The 25,000-nt window shown below is 49.9% G+C and overlaps 1 protein-coding gene across 4 annotated transcripts in view; it reads left to right on the forward strand.

The window, feature by feature from the left end:
• The window catches only part of LOC110503413 (ventricular zone-expressed PH domain-containing protein), a 206,028-nt gene that overhangs the window by 136,064 nt on the left and 44,964 nt on the right, over positions 1 to 25,000 (forward strand). For 3 of the 4 annotated variants that reach the window (XM_036962011.2, XM_036962012.2, XM_090218942.1), the window contains 3 exons: positions 3,791 to 4,173; positions 11,671 to 11,810; positions 12,003 to 12,137. In XM_036962011.2, the coding sequence (XP_036817906.2) occupies positions 3,791 to 4,173; positions 11,671 to 11,810; positions 12,003 to 12,137 (658 nt within the window). The remainder of the gene's footprint in view (positions 1 to 3,790; positions 4,174 to 11,670; positions 11,811 to 12,002; positions 12,138 to 25,000) is intronic. The other variant, XM_090218941.1, reaches the window with a different exon arrangement.

Genomic DNA, 25,000 nt, shown 5'->3' on the forward strand with positions numbered 1-25,000 from the left:
TGAGTCTATAGCAACATTCATAACTATCAGGTTTAACAGGTGAGTCTATAGCAACATTCATAACTATCAGGTTTAACAGGTGAGTCAATAGCAACACATTTACCTATCAGATTTAACAGGTGAGTCTATAACAACAGACTTAACTATCAGATCTGTTTCACCTGTCTTTGTGATTGTCTCCACCCCCCTCCAGGTGTTGTCCATCTTCCCCATTATCCCCTGTGTATTTATACCTCTGGTTTACTGACCCCTGCCTGCCTTAACCTGTCTTATGCCTGATCCTGTTGGATTATTAAAACTTTGTTAATTCAACGTGGTCTGCATCTGGGTCTTACCTTCATACCTGATAGTACGAACTGGCCATGACTGACCCAGCAGACCCGGGCCAGCTGAGCAACACCATCTCCTCCCAAGGAGTCACCATTGGTCGGCACGAGTAACTGCTTCGTGGGCAGATGGAGGAGATCCAAACGTTGGCTGAGCGCCATGACCGGGCGCTGGACATGCTGCTGGTGTAATTCCGTGGGTTGTCTGGGGGGAGCCTGCCACAGTGGTAACCCCACCGCCCCTCAGTAACTCGGCGGTTAGCAGCGCCGCCCCACCGGCCACTCCACCTTCCCAAGAGCCCCGTTTACCTCCCCCGGAACGCTTTAATGGAGAGGCGAGCACCTGTCGGACGTTTTTAGCTCAGTGTGCCCTCAAGCTTCAGCCCTCCTCCTTCCCCTCGGATCGCTCCAAGATAGCCTACCTCATCACGCTGATGTCTGGGAGGGCTCTCACCTGGGCTACCACCGTATGGTGAACAACAGCCGGCCATGTGCGTGAGTCTGTAGGGGTTCGTGGGAGAGGTGAGGAAGGTTTCTGATGCCCCGTTCTCCGGGAGAGAAGCTAATGTGGCCGACTATGCGTTGGATTTCCGCACTTTGGCATCGGAGAGTGGGTGGAACCAGGAAGCCCTGTTTGACATGTTCCTGCACGGCGTCTCGGAGGAGGTTAAGGACGAGCTTGCTGCTCGGGAGTTACCCACGGATCTTTACTCCCTCATCGCTTTGACCGCGGCGATGTGCGATTGCGGGAATGATGGATGGAGAGGAATATCGCACGTACAAGGATTCCACCTCGCCTCCAAGTCATCCCGGAAGTCTCCAACGGTCCCGTGTGTCCTCTTGCCCACTACAAGACCAGGTTTACCGGTAGGAGCGAGTACTCGGGTGATATGGCCATATGGAGACCTTTTCTACTTCCCTTACTCACATCCCTTTTCATGTCATTCTGCTGTGGGGAAACCAGTCCAAATCTCTCCGGGTCCTCATTGACTCTGGTGCCGATGAGAACTTTTTGGACGCCACACTGGCTTCTGAGCAAAATATCCCCACTCAGCCTCTCTCCATTCCCATGGATGTTAGATCGCTGGACGGGCGCTCTTAAGGTCTGGTCACCCATAACACCACTCCCATCAACGTACGTGTGTCAGGGAATCACAGCGAGACCATTCAATTCCTGCTCATCAAGTCCCCCGAGATTCCCGTGGTTTTGAGATTCCCCTTGCTCTAGCGACACAATCCCCTCATCAACTGGTCTACAGTTGCTATCATGGGCTGGAGACCATTCTGCCACTCCCATTGTCTGAAGTCGGAGCAGCCTGCCCAGGGACATCTCCGCCATTCCCGAGGAGCACCAGGACTTCCAGGAGGTGTTCAGCCAGTCCCCGGGCCACTTCCCTTCCGTCGCACTGCCCTTATGACTGGATTGACCTTCTCCCTAGCACCACGCCGCCCCGGGACGTCTGTACTCTCTGTCGGGACCAGAGACTAATGCTATGGAGACCTACATTGAGGATTCCCTAGCTACAGGATTTATCCGTCCCTCTTCCTCTCCCGCTGGCGCAAGTTTCTTCTTTGTGGAGAAAAAGGACAAGACCCTGCGCCTGTGCATTGACTACTGGGGACTCAATGACATTACTGTGAAGAACCATTATATGCTACCACTCATTTCCTCTGCTTTCGAGCCGCTCCAGGGGGCCACTGTTTTCTCTAAGCTGGATCTACAAAACGCCTACCACCTGGTGCGGATACGAGAGGTGGACGAGCGGAGGACTGTCTTCAACACGGCCAGCGGCCACTATGAATATCTGGCCATGCCCTTTGGCCTCACCAACGCCCCTGCCGTGTTCCAGGCTCTGTGGAATGATGTTCTCAGCGACATGCTGAACCGGTACGTCTTCATCTGCATTGATGACATCCTCGTTTTCTCCCGCTCCCCCCGAGAACACGTGTTCCACGTCCAGCAGGTTCTCCATCACCTTCTGGAGAACCCATTGTTTGTTAAGGCGGAAAAGTGCAAGTTCCATCTCTCCACCATTCCCTTTCTGGGCTACATCATCTCTGCTGGGAGTGTCCAAATGGATCCCGAGAATGTGAGAACGGTGGTGGATTGGCCTCAGCCTACGTCCAGGGTGCAGCTGCAACGCTTCCTGGGGTTCGCCAACTTTTATCTCCGTTACAGCACTGTCTGCATTCACCTCTACCAAGGTTCCGTACACGTGATCATCTGCAGCTGAATGGACTCTCCGGGACCTTAAAAACCGCTTCACCACTGCTCCTATCCTGGTTCATCCTGGCTCTTCCCGTCAATTCGTGGTGGAGGCTGATGCTTCGGATGTCGGAGTGGGGGCGTGTCCTGTCCCAACGTTCTGCCCTGGACTTTAAGCTGCATCCCTGCACCTTCTTCTCCCACCGCCTCGACGTCACGGAGAGGAACCACGATGTGGGGAATCGGGAGCTTCGCGCGGTGAAGATGGCGTTGGAGGAATGGAGGCAGTGGCTAGAAGGGGCGCAACATCTGTTTATTGTGTGGACCGACCAGAAAAACCTGGAGTATCTCCGCACCGCCAAGCGCCTCAACTCCAGGCAAGCGAGATGGGCCCTGCTGTTTACCCGGTTGAACTTTTCCCTCTCCTACCGGCCGGCGTCCAAGAACGTCATCTCGGCGGATTTAGATTGCTCAGATTTGTCTGCAGCAACTTAGCAGGCGTAAATAAAAAAAAAGCTACAACAAAGTTTATATCGTCAGATTTCAAAACATTTAAAACCATGTCTGGAGAGAGACTGTCAACGAATACAACAAAGAGCTACTGTTTTTAGAAGTGAGTTTGTGTTTAAGCTGTAGAAGGTTGGTGACCACTCGTCTATAGCAACACACATACTGTGTCTACGTCAGCACACATGACCTGCTGAAATTAAGCTTTTTATGTGCTCTTGACCTGATTTTTTTCCCCTTCAAAACTGGCAACAGGAACATTCAAAACATCCCATCAGATGTATTACAGGATATCAGTGCAAGAGTTAACGAAGTTATACAAAATGGAAACATAAGCAACAATACAGGAAATTGAAAACCCAGACTCAAGACAAAACAACTTATTTATTTGGTACTAATTCACTCTCGATGTGTGGCAAAAATGAATTCAAGTGTCTTACAGGTTAACATCACTTCTAAATGTCTTGTATAAGCTGTTACAGTATACTACATCACCTTATGAATATGTTGTCACCGTGCTTTTACATCTGCATTGCTTGCTGCTTGGGGTTTTAGGGTGGGTTACTGTACAGCACTTTGTGACATCAGCTGATGTAAAAAATAACTTTATAAATGCATTTGAATGATTTGATTTGATTGATTACACCATAAGCGAGGTTGATGTGTGTGTGTGTGTGTGTGTGTGTGTGTGTGTGTGTGTGTGTGTGTGTGTGTGTGTGTGTGTGTGTGTGTGTGTGTGTGTCTTCCTCAGGTCAAAGAGTCTGGCTCTGCAAGCCGTGAGGTCACGGTCCGTCAACTCTGACAGCGGTCAGGATGGAGAAGGGGTGGAGCTAACATCTGACGCATTCCTCTCAGAATCCCCACCCAATCAGCAAACAGAAGCCTTAGATACCTCTCCCACTGAGAGGAAACTAACCAATGAGAACTCCCTGTCTCCCTCCACCCCTCCAGCCACGCCCCGTGAGGAACAGAGGGATGGACAGGGAGAGGGGGAAGGAGGGAGAGGAGGAGGAATAGGAGAAAGGAAAGAGGACAAGCTGTACAGCCACCTGAGGGACAACATGGAGAAGATCAAAGAGTTCTGTTCTGAGATGGTTCAACAGATCCCCATACCAGAGCACTGTGTCATAGAAGGTACCCTGCTATTAATCAAATCAAATCAAATTGTTACATTCTCCGAATACAATACTTACAGTGAAACGCTTACTTACAAGCCCTTTAACCAATAATACTTTAAGAAGTTAAGAAGAAACACGTGGTAAATGAAAAATAGATAAGTAAATTTTTTTTGTGACATTTGATTAACTTTTCAGGAGTCTTATGGCTTGGGGGGTAGAAGCTGTTTCTAAGCCTCTTGGACCTAGACTTGGTGCTCCGGTACCGCTTGCCGTGCGGTAGCAGAGAGAACAGTTTGTTTGGGACACTTGATTAACTTTTCAGGAGTCTTATGTCTTGGGGGGTAGAAGCTGTTTATAAGCCTCTTGGACCTAGACTTGGTGCTCCGGTACCGCTTGCCCGTGCGGTAGCAGAGAGAACAGTCTGTGACTAGGGTGGCTGGAGTCTTTGAACATTTTTAGGGCCTTCCTCTGACACCGCCTGGTATAGAGGGTCCTGGATGGCAGGAAGCTTGGCCCCGGTGATGTACTGGGCCGTTCGCACTACACTCTGTAGTGCCTTGCAGTCGGAGGCCTAGTAGTTTCCATAACAGGCAGTGATGCAACCAGTCAGGATTATCTCGATGGTGTAGCTGTAGAAACTTTTGAGGATCTGAGGACCCATGCCAAATCTTTTCAGTCTCCTGAGGGGGAATAGGCTTTGTCGTGCCCTCTTCACGACTGTCTTAATGTGTTTGGACCATGATAGTTTGTTGGTGATGTGGACACCAAGGAACTTGAAGTTCTCAACCTGCTCCACTGCAGCCACGTCGATGAGAATGAGAATTGCTCGGTCCTTCTTTTCCTGTAGTCCACAATCATCTCCTTTGTCTTGATAATGTTGAGGGAGAGGCTGTTGTTCTTACTCCACATGGACAGGTCTCTGACCTCCTCCCTATAGGCTGTCTCATCATTGTCGGTGATAAGTTTTGTCATCGGCAAACTTAATAATGCTGATGGAGTTATGCAAGGCTATGCATTCATGAGTGAACAGGGAGTACAGGAGGGGACTAAGCACGCACCTCTGAGGGACCCCTGTGTTGAGGATCAGCGTGGCAGATGTGTTGTTACCTACCCTTACCACCTGGGGGCGGCCCATCAGGAAGTCCAGGAACCAGTTGCAGAGGGAGGTGTTCAGTCCCAGGGTCCTTAGCTTAGTGATGAGCTTTGAGGGCACTATGGTGTTTAACGCTGAGCTGTAATCAGCTCATTACCCTGCCATTACCAGCTCATTACCCTCCCATTACCACCTTATTACCCTGTCATTAACAGTTCATTAACCTTCCATTACCCTGCTATTACTGGTTCATTACCCCGGCAATTACCCTTGCATTGCCAGCTCATTACCCTCCCCTTTACCAGTTCATTACCTACCAATTACCTGCCCAATACCCTGCCATTACTAGCTCATTAGACTGCCATTACCAGTTCATTACCCTGCTATTGACATTACCCTGCTATTGATATTACCCTGCTATTGACAGCTCATTACACTGCCATTACCAGCTCATCACCCTGCCGTTATCAGCCCATTACCCTGTCAAATTGTGGGTGGATGGTAGGCCTCTTACTTGCCTTGCATGTTTATAGCTGTCTGGCTGGTGTTGGTGAGCTAGGAGAGGCATGAAGCAGAGATGGTTGTAGCTGTCTGGCTGGTGTTGGTGAGCTAGGAGAGGCAGGAAGCAGAGATGGTTGGAGCTGTCTGGCTGATGTTGGTGAGCAGGGAGAGGCAGGAAGCAGAGATGATTGGAGCTGTCTGGCTGGTGTTGGTGAGCTAGGAGAGGCAGGAAGCAGAGATGGTTGGAGCTGTCTGGCTGGTGTTGGTGAGCTAGGAGAGGCAGGAAGCAGAGATGGTTGGAGCTGTCTGGCTGGTGTTGGTGAGCTAGGAGAGGCAGGAAGCAGAGATGGTTGGAGCTGTCTGGCTGATGTTGGTGAGCTAGGAGAGGCAGGAAGCAGAGATGGTTGGAGCTGTCTGGCTGATGTTGGTGAGCTAGGAGAGGCAGGAAGCAGAGATGGTTGGAGCTGTCTGGCTGATATTGGTGAGCTAGGAGAGGCAGGAAGCAGAAGATCCCGTGCATAGTTTTTATTTTAGGGTTTTTGGAGCAGGTGCAAATATTTACAAAATATTCAAATCATCCAATAAGGTGCTGGACAGTCTGACTAGCCTCTAGGGCTCAGAACAACCCTCGCTAACCCCTGCAGAGCCAGGCAGCCATCTTCAACTTCCATAAAGATCCACACCTGCGCATATATACCCTGGCAGAGACCCAGGTGACAGGAAACACTTGTAGTAATAGATAGCACAAAGCCAATAAACACTTAGCGAAGTTAACAACTCTACAATAACACTTTAGATACTATAATCTGTACGATACCAAAATCTATAGAATCCTGTTAAAGAACTGGACTAGAGCAGAAACTCTTCTCCCCCTAATTAGTACGGGAGTGTCACTTAATTAATGCGCAGACCATGGTCACCTGCGCTTGGTGGCCACGCCCCTCCAAATGCTACAACACATCTCACACAAATGTTTGTACGTTCTGATTTAGAATAGCATCATAACTTACAAACTTTCTGATTTTACTTCTCACGTCTTCTGTCGTTTATAGTCAATGTTTAGAAATGATTGAAATAACACCAACAGCGCATGCTGAAATTTTCACTTTGGCGTATATGTTTTTAAGGACCTCAGATATGGCCACTCCTCCCCTCCCACTTGCAGCGTAGCTCATTGCAAGCTCATATATGACAGGTCAATTACTAATCCTCCCACTTGGGATTTGAAAATAGTTGAGCACCGTCTTTAACATGTCAAAATGGCAAACAAGCATGTGTTTGATGATATTAGAGCACATATGTCTTAATAGGACAGAGCTGAGAGAGAAACTTCAGTGTGCCTTGGTATGGATTCTACTATATTGGAGGGATACGACACCATCCTTTTAAATTTGTATTTATTTAACTAGGCAAGTCAGTTAAGAACAAATTCTTATTTTCAATGACGGTCTAGGAACAGTGGGTTAACTGGTCTAGGAACAGTGGGTTAACTGGTCTAGGAACAGTGGGTTAACTGGTCTAGGAACAGTGGGGTTAACTGGTCTAGGAACAGTGGGGTTAACTGGTCTAGGAACAGTGGGGTTAACTGGTCTAGGAACAGTGGGTTAACTGGTCTAGGAACAGTGGGGTTAACTGGTCTAGGAACAGTGGGTTAACTGTGTTTTTCAGGGGCAGAACGACATATTTTTATCTGGTCAGCTCGGGGATTTGAACTTGCAACTTTTCGGTTCACTAGCCCAACGCTCTAACCACTAGGCTACCCTGCCGGCCCCGTCCCTGTTGTGTCGATGGTGGTGGAAAACGCTGTCTCGGGCGCCGCTTCTGAGTCTCCCGTAAGTGTTGGTTTGAGATGGACTGACAGTAGCACCTGTTTTCAATGTTCTTCGTGCCCCTCATTTACTCAAGGGTTTCCTTTATTTTGGCAGTTACCTTTACGTCTGAAAGAAGGAGCGCCGGTAATGTGTTTTTATTTAAGGATTTGTCTCTAAATGAAAAGTCTGATCGGGTACAGTACATCATGATGTTCACACACATTATCATGATGTTCACACACATTATCTGATCAGTGATCATGGTGGTAATGGGTTCGGTCGTTATGTAACACTGAGCAGTACAGTACACACACACACACACACACACACACACACACACACACACACACAGTACTTTACAGTACATGCGTAAACACACACACACACACACACACACACGGTACAATACAGTACACAGAGACAGTGTAAAGCAATCTGTGCCAACTCAGCTGTACAGGATGTGCTTAAGGTGTGATTAGTGTCTCCTAGAGGAGGTCTGTGTTTTGACAAGGGCAGTGGAAGGGAAATAATTCATGCTGAACCCTGACCCGACCCACACCCTAACACACACACACACACACACACACATTGTGTAATCCCCCCCACACACCCCACCTACACACTCACACACCTTCTCTCGCCCCCTCCATCTCCCCTACAGAGCTCAGACATGCCTGTAGCAACAGAGACACCAATGGATTGATGTATTTCAGTAGTCACCAGAAGGTGATGTTGAAAAATTAAACTAAGAGCCGAAAAATTCATAAAGGAGCATCATTGCAGACATGAATGAAATGAATGACTGTGCAGGTCTGCAGTAAATGTTGTGGCCGGCCGGGCTGCTGTATGTATGTAATGTTGTACTATTTAATTATGACTTATAGTATAAGTCTTATACAGAGTTCAGTCTGACCAGAAAAGGATGAGGGTTGGGGGTTCAAACAGACTCAGGGTCAGCAGCCCCAAATAAAACACCCTACACCCCATACCCCTCTCCACTCTACCCCTCTCCACTCTACCCCTCTCCACTCTACCCCTCTCCACTCTACCCCTCTCCACTCTACCCCCTCTCAACTCTACCCCTCTCCACTCTACCCCTCTCCACTCTACCCCTCTCCACTCTACCCCTCTCCACTCTACCCCTCTCCACTCTACCCCCTCTCAACTCTACCCCTCTCCACTCTACCCCTCTCCACTCTACCCCTCTCCACTCTACCCCTCTCCACTCTACCCCTCTCCACTCTAACCCTCTCCATTCTACCCCTCTCCACTCTACCCCTCTCCAATCTACCCCTCTCCACTCTACCCCTCTCCACTCTACCTCTCTCCACTCTACCCCTCTCCACTCTACCCCTCTCCACTCTACCCCTCTCCACTCTACCCCTCTCAACTCTACCCCTCTCCACTCGACCCCTCTCCACTCTATCCCTCTCCACTCTACCCCTCTCCACTCTACCCCTCTCCATTCTACCCCAGTCCAATCTACCCCTCTCCATTCTACCCCAGTCCAATCTACCCCAGTCCAATCTACCCCAGTCTAATCTACCCCAGTCTATTCTACCCCAGTCCAATCTACCGCAGTCCAATCTACCCCAGTCCAGTCTACCCCAGTCCATTCTACCCCAGTCCAGTCTACCCCAGTCCATTCTACCCCAGTCCATTCTACCCCAGTCCATTCTACCCCAGTCCACTCTACCCCAGTCCAATCTACCCCAGTCCAATCTACCGCAGTCCAATCTACCCCAGTCCAGTCTACCCCAGTCCATTCTACCCCAGTCCAGTCTACCCCAGTCCATTCTACCCCAGTCCATTCTACCCCAGTCCATTCTACCCCAGTCCACTCTACCCCAGTCCAATCTACCCCAGTCCAATCTACCCCAGTCCATTCTACCCCAGTCCACTCTACCCCAGTCCAATCTACCCCAGTCCATTCTACCCCAGTCCACTCTACCCCAGTCCAATCTACCCCAGTCCAATCTACCCCAGTCCATTCTACTCCAGTCCAATCTACCCCAGTCCATTCTACCCCAGTCCACTCTACCCCAGTCCATTCTACCCCAGTCCATTCTACTCCCTCCATCTGTAAAGTAGGCCAGAGTAAAACCCAGCTAGTCCCTCTCTTCTTCCTGTCTCTCCCTGGGTTAACAGTCCCTGTCTCTCCCTGGGTTAACAGTCCCTGTCTCTCCCAGGGTTAACAGTCCCTGTCTCTCCCAGGGTTAACAGTCCCTGTCTCTTCCAGGGTTAACAGTCCCTGTCTATCCCAGGGTTAACAGTCCCTGTCTCTCCCTGGGTTAACAGTCCCTGTCTCTCCCTGGATTAACAGTCGTTGTCTCTCCCTGGGTTAACAGTCGCTGTCTCTCTCTGGCTTAACAGTCCCTGTCTCTTCCAGGGTTAACAGTCACTGTCTCTCCCTGGGTTAACAGTCCCTGTCTCTCCCTGTCTCTCCCTAGGTTAACAGTCCCCGTCTCTCCCTGTTTCTCCCTGGGTTAACAGTCGCTGTCTCTCCCTGTCTCTCCCTGTCTCTCCCTGGGTTAACAGTCGCTGTCTCTCCCTGTCTCTCCCTGGGTTAACAGTCGCTGTCTCTCCCTGTCTCTCCCTGGGTTAACAGTCGCTGTCTCTCCCTGTCTCTTCCTGTCTCTCCCTGGGTTAACAGTCGCTGTCTCTCCCTGGGTTAACAGTCGCTGTCTCTCCCTGTCTCTCCCTAGGTTAACAGTCGCTGTCTCTCCCTGTCTCTCCCTGTCTCTCCCTGGGTTAACAGTCGCTGTCTCTCCCTGTCTCTCCCTGGGTTAACAGTCCCTGTCTCTCCCTGTCTCTCCCTGGGTTAACAGTCCCTGTCTCTCCCTGTCCCTCCCTGTCCCTCCCTGTCCCTCCCTGTCCCTCCCTGTCTCTCCCTGTCTTTCCCTGTCTCTCCCAGTTTGGAGTTTTAATTCTTCTAACATCACATCGTTGGTAACCAAGACACCAGAGCAGAGTGGAAGCAGAAGGTCTTTGATATGTTAGAAGCACTCTCAGAGCTCCACCCCAGACAGTTCAGTAGAGAATCCCTGCTGGTCTTTTTGATCTGACTACATCACTATAAACATTACATAGAGAAACAGAGAGACAGCTGTGTAACACACACACACTTTCTGTCTTTCACACACACACACACACACACACACACACACACACACACACACACACACACACACACACACACACACACACACAGGGAAATGGGTCGTGAAAGTAGATAGTAGAAAGTAGAAAGTAAAAAAGTAGAAAGTAGATAGTGTCAGGATGGGATGTTGTGATAGTCCCTACGGTTACCTTCTGTAACACCAGGGCCAAGGAGGAGACAGCCAGGAGTCACACACATGGATCAGACAGCATACGTACAACAGCACACACACACACACACACACACACACACACACACACACACACACACACACACACACACACACACACACACACACACACACACACACACTACACACACACACTACACACACACACACACTACACACACACACACACACACACACACACACACACACACACACACACACACACACAGACCCACACACCAAGCAGACAGCACAATCACAGCTCAAACTGCAAACACACTCACTGAAACACATGTACACACTCTCATTGCATAGAGTTTAGTAGGTTTATAAAGAGTTTGAGTTTCTCCCTGAGCTTTGGGCAGTGCTGAGTAATGTAATGTAATGTTAGGCCATGTGTGCCAAGGGTAACGGTGGTACAGACCTACAGTTGAATTCTACAGGCTTTAACCCGCCATCGTCAGAGTGACAGGGAGGGCAGGAAAGGAGATGCCTGGACACGTTGTAGAGTGAGTAAGGTTTAGAAAAGACTGAAACTGATCAAAAACACTCAATAGAATTGTCTTACTATTTTATTTATGTTTGCTGGCGTGTGTGTGTGTGTGTGTGTGTGTGTGTGTGTGTGTGTGTGTGTGTGTGTGTGTGCGTGCGTGTGTGTGCGTCTGTGTGCGTGTGTGTGTGTGTGTCTGTGTGTGTGTGTGTGTGTGCGTCTGTGTGCGTGTGTGTGTGTGTGTGTGTGTGTGTGTGTGTGTGTGTGCATGCACCTCTGTGGGTTTTAGACTCGAGCCACGGAAGTGTGGCGAAGCTGTCGTTCTCGTGCCCTCTGAAGGGGCGTTACTGTCTGTATACCAAGTCCTGTTTCACCCTCACCAGCCTCCAGCCACACCTCTGGATCAACATCATGCTGCTTCACCTACAGGTGTGTGCTCTATAACACAACAAAACACACACACACACAGACACACACACACAGACACACACACACAGACACACACACACACACACACTCACACACACACACACACACACACACTCACACACACACACACACACAGACACAGGTGATGTCTCTATCGCCAAGATTAAATCTCCTTTTCTCCCTGTCCTCCAGAGTCAGCACAGTGCTCCTCTCTCCTCTCTGGATGACTGTGTGCGGAGGTTGGGGAGACTGTGGGAGGGGACCCAGCTAAAAGGAGCTCACAGCTTCTCCATGGCCATGACCCAACAGCCCACTCCACACAGAAAGGTACGGTGCGTGTGTGTTCGCGTGTCTATTCCCTCCTGATAGAAGAAATGACCTCATTGACTACGGAGCCTGAGAACCAGAGTGCCGGCGTAAAGGGGTTCAAAGTTCAACAAAAGCTCAGAACAACATTCCCTCCCTTTTGTTTACCTCCACAGCTCTTTAAAGGTCCACTTGTGTAAGCAACGTGTCCCCTCACAGCCACTCTGTCATTAGCAAGATGTGTAGTGTGTGTCATCTCTCACATACCCCCTCATTGCAAGACATGCTAAGTGGTCAGTAGGAAATAATTAGACAACAGAAGAAAATACAGCTGTCATTTTGCTTTCCTTAAAAAGGGGGCGGGGCCATTGTTTAAAGGGGAAATAACCATTATTTTTAAAGTGTCCACGGGGGTGTCATGGGGGTGTCCACTGACTGTTGACTAGCAACAACAACTGGGACGTAAAATGAAACCCTCACCGAACTTGAAGACAGAAAACAAACCGTAAAGTGGAGGAAAACAAAAACAGGGAAGATCAGATAAAGGATTGTTTTTTTTAGAAATTAATTTAGAGATGAATTAGTGAGAGCTAGCTAAAGGTGTTAACCCTTCACATACTTTGGTGTGAAAAGTGCAAATAAATCCCAGAACAACAGCAAAGGCCTTTGTGAAGATGCTGTAGGAAACAGGTACAAAAGTATCTATATCCACAGTAAAATGAGTCCTATATCGACATAACCTAAAAGGCCGCTCAGCAAGGAAGAAGCCCCTTCTCCAAAACCGCCATAAAAAGCCAGACTATGGTTTGCAACTGCACATGGGGACAAAAATTTTACTTTTTTTGAGAAATGTCCTCTGGTCTGATGAAACAAAAATAGAACTGTTTGGCCATAATGACCATCGTTATGTTTGGAGGAAAAAGGGGGAGGGCCTGCAAGCCGAAGAACACCATCCCAACCGTGAAGCATGGGGGTGGCAGCATCATGTTGTGGAGGTGCTTTGCTGCAGGAGGGACTGGTGCACTACGCAAAATAGATGGCATCATGAGGAAGGACAATTATGTGGATATATTGAAGCAACTTCTCAAGACATCTTGGATGCAAATGTGTCTTCCAAATGGACAATGACCCCAAGCATACTTCCAAAGTTTGGGCAAAATGGCTTAAGGACAACACAGTCAAGGTATTGGAGTGGCCATCACAAAGACCTGACCTCAATCCCATAGAAAATGTATGGGCAGAACTGAAAAAGTGTGTGCGAGCAAGGAGGCCTACAGACCTGACTCAGTTACACCAGCTCTGTCAGGAGGAATGGACCAAAATTCACCCAACTTATTGTGGGAAGCTTATGGAAGGATACCTGAAACTTTTGACCCAAGTTGAACAATTTAAAGACGATGCTACCAAATACTAATTGAGTGTATTTAAACCTCTGTCCCACCCGGAATGTGATGAAAGAAATAAAAGCTGAAATAAATAATTCTCTCTACTATTATTCTGACATTTCACATTCTTAGAATAAAGTGTTGATCCTAACTGACCTAAGACAGGGAATCTTTACTTGGATTAAATGTCAGGAATTGTAAAAAAGAAGAAAAAAAAAGAGTTTAAATGAATTTGTTTAAGGTGTATGTACATTTTCGACTTCAACTGTACATCAGACAAACACCACAATGCTAAGAAACGTTCTCTGGATACCATGCTGATGCCCCAGTCTGGTTGGTTCTGTGTTTTACCTGCTCATAAAGAACCCAGCAGTTCCAGTCCACATTTGGAACAGATCTGAGCATTCTTAACTCAACCACTGTGGACCCTATAAACAACATGGGGCACACTCTGGGCCTCTTCCAGCATGGCTCACCAGTTAGAGCCATTCACCATGGTCCTCTGGTCGCCTTGCACTCTAGTCATCTGGTCCTCTGGTACTCTAGTCCTCTGGCCCTCTGGTACTCTGGTCTTCTGGTACTCTGGTCCTCTGGTACTCTGGTCCTCTGGTCCCCTTGCACTCTAGTCCTCTGGTCCCCTTGCACTCTGGTACTCTGGTACTCTGGTCCTCTGGTACTCTGGTACTCTGGTTCCCTTGCACTCTGGTACTCTGGTACTCTAGTACTCTGGTCCTCTGGTACTCTAGTACTCTAGTACTCTGGTCCTCTGGTCTCCTGGTACTCTGGTACTCTGGTCCTCTGGTCCTCTGGTACTCTGGTCCTCTGGTCTTCTGGTCCTCTGCAATAAGAAACACATGTGTCTGACTGAGGTTTTATTACTCTGCTAATCAACTTCCTGCTGATAGGAAAAGTCTAAGTGAGGCAAGCTTTTTATGGGAATGCAGTACAGAGGGGAAGGGAACGCTGAGGATACATCCCGGGGAGAGGGAATAGGAGACAGAGGGAGAGAGAGGGGTCAGGAGACCGAGGGGGAGTGGGGGCAGGAGACAGAGTTGGAGTGGGGGCAGGAGACAGAGTTGGAGAGGGGGCAGAAGACCGAGGGGGAGTGGGGGCAGGAGACAGAGTTGGAGTTGGGGCAGGAGACGGAGTTGGAGAGGGGGCAGGAGACCGAAGGGGAGTGGGGGCAGGAGACAGAGTTGGAGAAGGGGCAGAAGACAGAGTTGGAGAGGGGGCAGGAGACAGAGGGGGAGAGGGGGCAGGAGACAGAGGGGGAGAGGGGAAAGGAGACAGAGAGGGAGAGGGGGCAGGAGACAGAGTTGGAGACGGGGCAGGAGACAGAGGGGGGCAGGAGACAGAGGGGGAGACGGGGCAGGAGACAGAGGGGAGAGGGGGCAGGAGACAGAGGGGAGAGGGGGCAGGAGACAGAGGGGAGAGGGGGCAGGAGACAGAGTTGGAGAGGGGGCAGGAGACAGAGGGGGAGACGGGGCAGGAGACAGAGGGGGAGACGGGGCAGGAGACAGAGTTGGAGAAGGGGCAGGAGACAGAGGGGGAGACGGGGCAGGAGACAGAGGGGGAGACGGGGCAGGAGACAGAGGGGAGAGGGGGCAGGAGACAGAGGGGAGACGGGGCAGGAGACAGAGGGGGAGACGGGGCAGGAGACAGAGGGGAGAGGGGGCAGGAGACAGAGGGGGAGTGGGGGCAGGAGACAGAGGGGGAGACGGGGCAGGAGACAGAGGGGAGAGGGGGCAGGAGACAGAGGGGGAGAGGGGGCAGGAGACAGAGGGGGAGATGGGGCAGGAGACAGAGGGGATACGGGGCAGGAGACAGAGGGGGAGAGGGGACAGGGGCGGGAGGCAGAGGGTGAGAGGGTACAGGAGACAGAGGGGGAGAGGGTACAGGTGACAGAGAGGGAGAGGGGGCAGGAGACAGAGAGGGAGAGGGTACAGGAGACAGAGAGGGAGAGGGGGCATTTGTAATGAGGGAGCAGGAGACAGAGGGGAAGAGGAGACAGAGGGTGAGATGGATCGGGAGACAGAGGAGGAGAGGTGGTGGGAAGGAAATTATGAGATTGGGTAGAGAGACTGAGGGAGGGAGGAGGCCGAGGGTAAGAGATTACGAGAGGGTAAGAGTTGACATAGGAGACCTGTTGTCTCCGTCAGAGCAAGTTGTAAATGTCATTACCCCCGCCTCTCTCACCTGTAGTGTGTTTGAAATGGAGACCGACCATTCTTTTACCACACAGCCTGGCTCGGTTACGTGTGTGTGTGTGTGTGTGTGTGTGTGTGTGTGTGTGTGTGTGTGTGTGTGTGTGTGTGTGTGTGTGTGTGTGTGTGTGTGTGTGTTTAATGGAGTGCTACCAGTGTATGACACAGCCTGGCTGAGTTAGACTCTGGTGCCCAGCATAGCTTCTCTCCTAATTATTACTCTTCCGACCACTTCAAGGAGCATAATTGCCATTCCGTTGCATTGGAGCGCGACACAGAGACTTGGCTCTGTGTTTGTGTCTGTCTGTCAGTGTGTTCAGACCATCTGCTGGGGGTAGTTCTTGTCAGAGCGAAGCATCAACACGACCAGGGGAATTCTTTATTTCTCGCTAGTGTTTTCCATGGAATAGACACGCAGGATCGTAATTCAACCGGCTCCAGGAGAGGGCATCACTCTAAACCGTAACAGAGAGGAAAGAGGGAGAGAGAGAAAAATAAGAGACAGAACGAGAGGCCACTATCATTTCCACCTGGAAGAGTAGGTTATTTATGTGATGTGTTGATATTACCTCTCTAAAATAGAGTACTTTTTGTCCCCCCTGAACCTACTATTTTATCCTCGCTTATCTCCTCTTATCCCTCTCCCTCTACCTCTACCTCTCCCTCTACCTCTCCCTCCCTCTCCCTCTACCTCTCCCTCTCCCTCTCCCTCTCCCTCTCCTCCCTCTCCCTCTCCCTCTCCCTCTCCCTCTCCCTTTCCCTCTACCTCTCCCTCCCTCTCCCTCTACCTCTCCCTCCCTCTCCCTCTACCTCTCCCTCCCTCTCCCTCTCCCTCTACCTCTCCCTCTACCTCTCCCTCCCTCTCCCTCTACCTCTCCCTCCCTCTCCCTCTCCTCTCCCTCCCTCTACCTCTACCTCTCCCTCCCTCTACCTCTCCCTCTCCCTGACCTCCCTCTCCTTCTCCCCCATTTCTCCCTCACCCCTATCTCTACCTCTCCCTCTCCCTGACCTCCCTCTCCTTCTCCCCCATCTCTCCCTCACCCCTATCTCTACCTCTCCCTCTTCCTCTCCCTCTACCTCTTCCTCTCCCTCTACCCCTCCCTCTCCCTCACCCTCTCTCCCTCTCCCAGTCCCTCTCCCCATCTCTCCCTCTCCCTGTCCCTCTCCCCCATCTCTACCTCTCCCTGTCCCTCTCCCCCATCTCTCCCTCTCCCTGTCCTTCTCCCCCATCTCTCCCTGTCCCTCTCCCCCATCTCTCCCTGTCCCTCTCCCCCATCTGTCCCTCTCCCTCTCCCTCTACCTCTCCCTCTCCCTCTCCCTCTCCCTCTCCCTCTCCCTCTCCCTGTCCCTCTCCCCCATCTCTCCCTCTCCCTCTCCCTCTACCTCTACCTCTACCTCTACCTCTCCCTCTCCCTCTCCCTCTCCCTCTCCCTCTCCCTCTCCCCCATCTCTCCCTCTCCCTGTCCCTCTCTCTCTACCTCTACCTCTCCCTCTCCCTCTCCCTGTCCCTCTCCCCCATCTCTCCTTCTCCCTCTCCCTCTACCTCTACCTCTCCCTCTACCTCTACCTCTCCCTCCATCTCCTGAGGTTTACCAAAGGGGGTCAGTTGCATGAGGTCGGTGGAATATCTTCTACACCTTGAACACATTACAATAATGTCCTTCTGACAGTGACAGACCGTACAGAGAGACACAGGACCACAAATACAAATTCCATCTAGACACCGTTGCCCAAAAACGATTCATACCTTGGCCTAAACATCAGCGCCACAGGTAACTTCCACAGAAGCTGTGAACGATCTGAGAGACAAGGCAAGAAGGGCCTTCTACGCCATCGAAAGCAACATAAAATTAGACATACCAATTAGGATCTGGTTAAAAATACTTGAATCAGTCATAGAGCCCCATTGCCCTTTATGGTTGTGAGGTCTGGGGTCGGCTCACCAACCAAGATTTCACAAAATGGGCCAAACCCCAAATTGAGACTCTGCATGCAGAATCCTGCAAAAATATCCTTCGCGTACAACGTAGAACACCAAATAATGCATGCAGAGCAGAATTAGGCCGATACCCACTAATTACCAAAATCCAGAAAAGAGCCATTAAATTCTACAACCACCTAAAAGGAAGCGATTCCCAAACCTTCCATAGCAAAGCCATCACCTACAGAGAGATGAACCTGGAGAAGAGTCCCCTAAGCAAGCTGGTCCTGGGGCTCTGTTCACAAACACAAACAGACCCCACAGAGTCCCAGGACAGCAGCACAATTAGACCCAACCAAATCATGAGAAAACAAAAAGATAATTACTTGACACATTGGAAAGAATTAACAAAAAAACTGAGCAAACTAGAATGCTATTTGGCCCTAAACAGAGAGTACACAGTGTCAGAATACCTGCCCACTGTGACTGACCCAAACTTAAGGAAAGCTTTGACTATGTACAGACTCAGTGAGAATAGCCTTTCTCACGCCCCTGACCATAGAGAGTCATTGTTTCTCTATGGTGTGGTAGGTCAGGGTGTGACTAGGAGGTGATCTAGTATATCTATGTCTATGTTGTGTTCTAGTTTCTTTTTCTATGTTGGTGTTGTGTATGATTCCCAATTAGAGGCAGCTGGTAATCGTTGTCTCTAATTGGGGATTATATTTAAGTAGTTCTTTTTCTCACCTGTGTTTGTGGGATCTTGTTTATGTGTAGTTGCCTGTGAGCACTTCATTTACTTCACGTTTCGGTCGTTCGTTCTTTATTGTTTTTGTGCGTTTCATTCAATAAACCCATATCACGCTGCGCTTTGGTCCGAATGTTATTACGACGAACGTGACAGCCTTGCTATTGAGAAAGGCCGTCGTAGGCAGACATGGCTTTCAAGATAAGACAGGCTAGTTGCACACTGCCAACACAATGAGGTGGAAACTGAGCTGCACTTCCTAACCTCCTGCCAAATGTATGACCATATTAGAGACACCATATTTCCCTCACATTACACAGACCCACAAAGAATGTGAAAAACAGACTTTTGATAAACTCCCATGTCTACTGGGTGAAATACCACAATGTGCCATCACAGCAGCAAGATTTGTGACCTGTTGCCACAAGAAAATGTCAACCAGTGAAGAACACACACCATTGTAAATACAACCCATATTTATGCTTATTTAATTTCCCTTTTGTACTTTAACTATTTGCACATCATTACAACACTGTATATATACATATTATGACATTTGTTTTGTCTTTATTCTTTTGGAACTTCTGTGTAATGTTTCCTGTTAATTTTATAGTTTATTTAACTTTTGTATATTATCTACCTCACTTGCTTTGGCAATGTTACCACATGTTTCCCATGCCAATAAAACCCCTTGAATTGAATTGAATTGAGTTGAGTTGAATTGAGTTTAATTGAATTGAGTTTAATTGAATTGACACACAGGGGTTTATAGATGTTCAAACAGATACAGTAGGTCCTATACACACTCGGCCACAATATTTCACAAACTCTTGTCTTTTCAAAAACCACCTTCCCACTTGTGATTGTGTGAGGATGTGTATACTGTATGTCATCTCATCGTTGTCCTCATCTGGCAAATGTGACATTTGTGGTGTTAATTCCACGTCACTTCCAGGAGATTGTGGCACCGTTGGGTCTTGGGGTTTTGGGGATGTGTAATGGTGGTGACTGTGTTGACGTTTCTGGATCGATTGTTTTGGGATGATTTCTACTGTATTTGTATTGTCCAATTTTAAGGCGTAGAAAAGCGTGTGTGTGTGTGTGTGTGTGTGTGTGTGTGTGTGTGTGTGTGTGTGTGTGTGTGTGTGTGTGTGTGTGTGTGTAGAGGCGTAGACATGTTGTCTGATATGCCAAAAGTCATTAGTTCGTCTCTGTGGGATGAGTCAGCAGATATGGCAGGATGGATGGAATGTTTGCCTGCTATGCATTTCCTGTTCACTCTGAGTCATGGTACTGTGACGTTTGACCCTGGGCGGGCTCACCTGGGCTGACTCGACAGGAGCTCAGTCTGACAGTGAGACGGCACTGACTCGGCAGGAGCTCAGTCTGACAGTGAGGAATAACAGCTATAGATACAATAGATGACTAGGCCCAAGAAGACAGTCATGTCACACACACACACACACGTTCTCCCTAAACTAAACAGTGAGATTATACAGACATGATGTCATGGCCCTGATATCCTGAACAATGGGAACTGAGCAGAGTGAGATGGGGGCTGTGGTCAGAGACAACGGGTGGATAAAAACACAAAGAGAGAGACAGAGGGAGTTAGAGAGAGAGAGGGAGAGAGAGAGAGAGAGAGAGAGAGAGAGAGAGGGAGAGAGAGAGAGAGAGAGGGAGAGAGAGAGGGAGCGAGAGAGAGGGAGAGAGAGAGAGAGAGAGAGAGAGGGAGAGAGGGAGAGAGAGAGAGAGAGAGAGAGAGAGGGAAAGAGAGAGAGAGAGAGAGAGGGAGAGAGAGAGAGAGAGAGAGAGAGAGAGAGAGAGAGAGAGAGGGAGAGAGAGAGAGAGAGAGAGAGAGAGGGAGAGAGAGAGAGGGAGAGAGACAGAGGGAGAGAGACAGAGGGAGAGCGAGAGAGGGAGAGAGACAGAGGGAGAGAGAGAGAGGGAGAGAGAGAGAGAGAGAGAGAGCAACAGGTCACAAATCTTGCTGCTGTGATTGCACACTGTGGTATTTCACCCAATAGACATCGGAGTTAATCAAAATTGAATTTGTTTTCAAATTCTTGGTGGGTCTGTGTAATCTGAGGGAAATATGTGTCTCTAATACGGCCATACATTGGGCAGGAGGTTAGGAAGTGCAGCTCAGTTTCCACCTTATTTTGTGGGCAGTGTGCACATAGCCTGTCTTCTCTTGAGAGCCAGGTCTGCCTTCAGTGGCCTTTCTCAATATCAAGTCTATGCTCACTGAGTCTGTACATAGTCAAAGCTTTCCTTAAGTTTGGGTCAGTCACAGTGGTCAGGTATTCTGCCACTTTCTACTGTCTGTTTAGGGCTGTTGGGGTTCGTTTCCTTGTTACTTGCCAATCATTGGCTCATTGGTGAAATTAGCATTCAGACAATATCTTTAAGTAAACCAATCATTCATTTATTAATGCAATTGCAGACAGAAGTTGACAACAGGAACATAGCACGCATGTTTCCGAGTAAGTTCTGCAAAATAGTCAATGGTCCAAGTTATTTTATTAAAACCCGAAGTCCATCCTTAGTGATGTCACTGCCTACGTCATTACCTTCTACTCATGAGACCAAGCCCATGCATCCACAGCTACACAAACATAGTGTCATGTATTGTCATGTTGTGTCTTTCTGTCCTTTCCTTTCACCCTGTCTCCCTCTGCTGGTCGTATTAGGTTACCTTTTCTCCCCCGCTTTCCCCCAGCTGTTCCTTGTCTCCTCTTGACTACCTCGTCACCCCTTCTCCCACCTGTTCCCCTTTTCCCTCTGATTAGTCCCCTATATCTCTCTCTGTTTTTGTTCCTGTCCTTGTCGGATTCTTGTTTGTTGTGTTTCATGCCTGAGCCAGACTATCGTCATGTTTGCTGTAACCTTGTCCTGTCCTGTCGGAATCTGCCGGTCTATCTGAGCCTACCTATGTTTGGTTATTAAAGAAGCTCTGTTTAAGTTAGTTCGCTTTTGGGTCCTCATTCACTCACCGTAACAGAAGAATCCGACCAAGAATGGACCCAGCGACTTCGGATCCTCTCCACTCAGCCGTCGAGATCCAGGGAGCGATGCTAGGCAGACACGAGCAGGAATTGTCTGCTGCTCGACATGCCGTTGAGACCCTGGCCACCCAAGTCTCCAACCTCACAGAACAGGTTCACCATCTCCGCCTCGATCCACCGGCCACTTCCAGGGCTTTCGAATCTCCGGAGCCCAGAATCAATAACCCGCCGTGTTACTCTGGGGAGCCCACTGAATGCCGCTCGTTCCTCACCCAGTGTGATATTGTGTTTTCTCTCCAGCCCAACACTTACGCCAGGAGCACTGCTCGTGTCGCCTACGTCATATCTCTCCTTACTGGACGGGCTCGTGAGTGGGGCACGGCAATCTGGGAGGCAAGGGCTGAGTGTACTAACCAGTATCAGGACTTTAAGGAGGAGATGATACGGGTTTTTGATCGATCTGTTTTTGGGGAGGAGGCTTCCAGGGCCCTGTCTTCCCTATGTCAAGGCAATCGATCCATAACAGACTACTCTATTGAGTTTCGCACTCTTGCTGTCTCCAGTGGCTGGAACGAGCCGGCCTTGCTCGCTCGTCTTCTGGAGGGTCTCCGCGCAGAGGTAAAGGATGAGATTCTCTCCCGGGAGGTTCCTTCCAGCGTGGATTCCTTGATTGAACTCGCTATTCGCATTGAGCGACGGGTTGATCTTCGTCACCGAGCTCGTGGAAAGGAGCTCGCGCTCTCCGTCGCCCCCCTCTCCGCATCACTACCATCTTCCTCTGCCGGCTCGGGAGCTGAGCCTATGCAGCTGGGAGGTATCCGCATCTCGACTAAGGAGAGGGAACGGAGAATCACCAACCGCCTCTGTCTCTATTGCGGTTCTGCTGGTCATTTTGTCACTTCATGTCCAGTAAAAGCCAGAGCTCATCAGTAAGCGGAGGGCTACTGGTGAGCGCTACTACTCCTGTCTCTCCTTCAAGATCCTGCACTACCTTGTCGGTCCATCTACGCTGGACCGGTTCGTCAGCTTCCTGCAGTGCCTTAATAGACTCTGGGGCGGAGGGCTGTTTTATGGACGAGACCTGGGCTCGGGAACATGACATTCCTCTCAGACAGTTAAGGGAGTCCACGGCCTTGTTCGCCCTGGATGGTAGTCCTCTCCCCAGGATTCAGCGTGAGACGCTACCTTTAACCCTCACTGTTTCTGGTAATCATAGCGAAACCATTTCTTTTTTGATTTTTCGTTCACCTTTTACACCTGTTGTTTTGGGCCATCCCTGGCTAGTTTGTCATAATCCTTCCATTAATTGGTCTAGTAATTCTATCCTCTCCTGGAACGTCTCTTGTCATGTGAAATGTTTAATGTCTGCTATCCCTCCTGTTTCCTCTGTCTCTTCTTCACAGGAGGAGCCTGGTGATTTGACAGGGGTGCCGGAGGAATATCACGATCTGCGCACGGTGTTCAGTCGGTCCAGGGCCACCTCTCTTCCTCCACACCGGTCGTATGATTGTAGTATTGATCTCCTTCCGGGAACCACTCCCCCCCGGGGTAGACTATACTCTCTGTCGGCTCCCGAACGTAAGGCTCTCGAGGATTATTTGTCTGTAGCTCTTGACGCCGGTACCATAGTCCCCTCCTCCTCTCCCGCCGGAGCGGGGTTTTTTTTGTCAAGAAGAAGGACGGGTCTCTGCGCCCCTGCATAGATTATCGAGGGCTGAATGACATAACAGTTAAGAATCGTTATCCGCTTCCTCTTATGTCTTCAGCCTTCGAGATCCTGCAGGGAGCCAGGTTTTTCACTAAGTTGGACCTTCGTAGCGCTTGTCCTAGGAACCTTCTTTTCGTTCCCGTTCCTACTCGTCTGGCCGTTCTTCAGTGGGCTCACTCTGCCAAGTTAGCCGGCCACCCTGGCGTTCGGGGTACGCTTGCTTCCATTCGCCAGCGTTTTTGGTGGCCCACCCGGGAGCATGACACGCGTCGTTTCGTGGCTGCTTGTTCGGTCTGCGCGCAGACTAAGTCCGGTAACTCCCCTCCTGCCGGCCGTCTCAGGCCGCTTCCCATTCCCTCTCGACCGTGGTCTCACATCGCCTTAGATTTTGTCACCGGACTGCCTTCGTCAGCGGGGAAGACTGTTATTCTTACGGTTGTCGATAGGTTCTCTAAGGCGGCTCATTTCATTCCCCTTGCTAAGCTTCCTTCTGCTAAAGAGACGGCACAAATCATCATCGAGAATGTTTTCAGAATTCATGGCCTTCCGTCAGACGTCGTTTCGGACAGAGGTCCGCAATTCACGTCTCAATTTTGGAGGGAGTTTTGCCGTTTGATTGGGGCTTCCGTCAGTCTCTCTTCCGGCTTTCACCCCCAGTCTAACGGTCAAGCAGAACGGGCCAATCAGACTATTGGTCGCATCTTACGCAGTCTTTCTTTTCGCAACCCTGCGTCTTGGTCAGAACAGCTCCCCTGGGCAGAATACGCCCACAACTCGCTTCCTTCGTCTGCGACCGGGCTATCTCCTTTTCAGAGTAGCCTCGGGTACCAGCCTCCGCTGTTCTCATCTCAGTTCGCCGAGTCCAGCGTCCCCTCCGCTCAGGCTTTTGTCCAACGTTGCGAGCGCACCTGGAAGAGGGTCAGGTCTGCACTTTGCCGTTATAGGACGCAGACTGTGAGGGCTGCTAATAAGCGTAGAACTAAGAGTCCTAGATATTGTCGCGGTCAGAGAGTTTGGCTCTCCACTCAGAACCTTCCCCTTAAGACGGCTTCTCGCAAGTTGACCCCGCGGTTCATTGGTCCGTTCCGTATTTCTCGGGTCATTAATCCTGTCGCAGTTCGACTTCTTCTTCCGCGATACCTTCGTCGCGTCCACCCGGTCTTCCATGTCTCCTGTATTAAGCCCGTTCTTCGCGCCCCCGCTCGTCTTCCCCCCCCCCCCCCCCATCCTTGTCGAGGGCGCACCCATCTACAGGGTCCGCAGGATTTTGGACATGCGTCCTCGGGGCCGTGGTCACCAGTACCTCGTTGATTGGGAGGGGTACGGTCCTGAGGAGAGGAGTTGGGTTCCCTCTCGGGACGTGCTGGACCGTGCGCTGATCGAGGATTTCCTCCTTTGCCGCCAGGTTTCCTCCTCGAGTGCGCCAGGAGGCGCTCGGTGAGTGGGGGGGTACTGTCATGTATTGTCATGTTGTGTCTTTCTGTCCTTTCCTTTCACCCTGTCTCCCTCTGCTGGTCGTATTAGGTTACCTTTTCTCCCCCGCTTTCCCCCAGCTGTTCCTTGTCTCCTCTTGACTACCTCGTCACCCCTTCTCCCACCTGTTCCCCTTTTCCCTCTGATTAGTCCCCTATATCTCTCTCTGTTTTTGTTCCTGTCCTTGTCGGATTCTTGTTTGTTGTGTTTCATGCCTGAGCCAGACTATCGTCATGTTTGCTGTAACCTTGTCCTGTCCTGTCGGAATCTGCCGGTCTATCTGAGCCTACCTATGTTTGGTTATTAAAGAAGCTCTGTTTAAGTTAGTTCGCTTTTGGGTCCTCATTCACTCACCGTAACACATAGAGTTTCAGCGTTATCTAAAAGTAAATGTCCACTCCCCAATTTGATTTATATGTCTGACTAGTCTCTTATCT

The sequence above is a fragment of the Oncorhynchus mykiss genome, chromosome 24 (assembly GCF_057628025.1).
Source record: "Oncorhynchus mykiss isolate SJ-2025 chromosome 24, ASM5762802v1, whole genome shotgun sequence".
Taxonomy (NCBI): domain Eukaryota; kingdom Metazoa; phylum Chordata; class Actinopteri; order Salmoniformes; family Salmonidae; genus Oncorhynchus; species Oncorhynchus mykiss.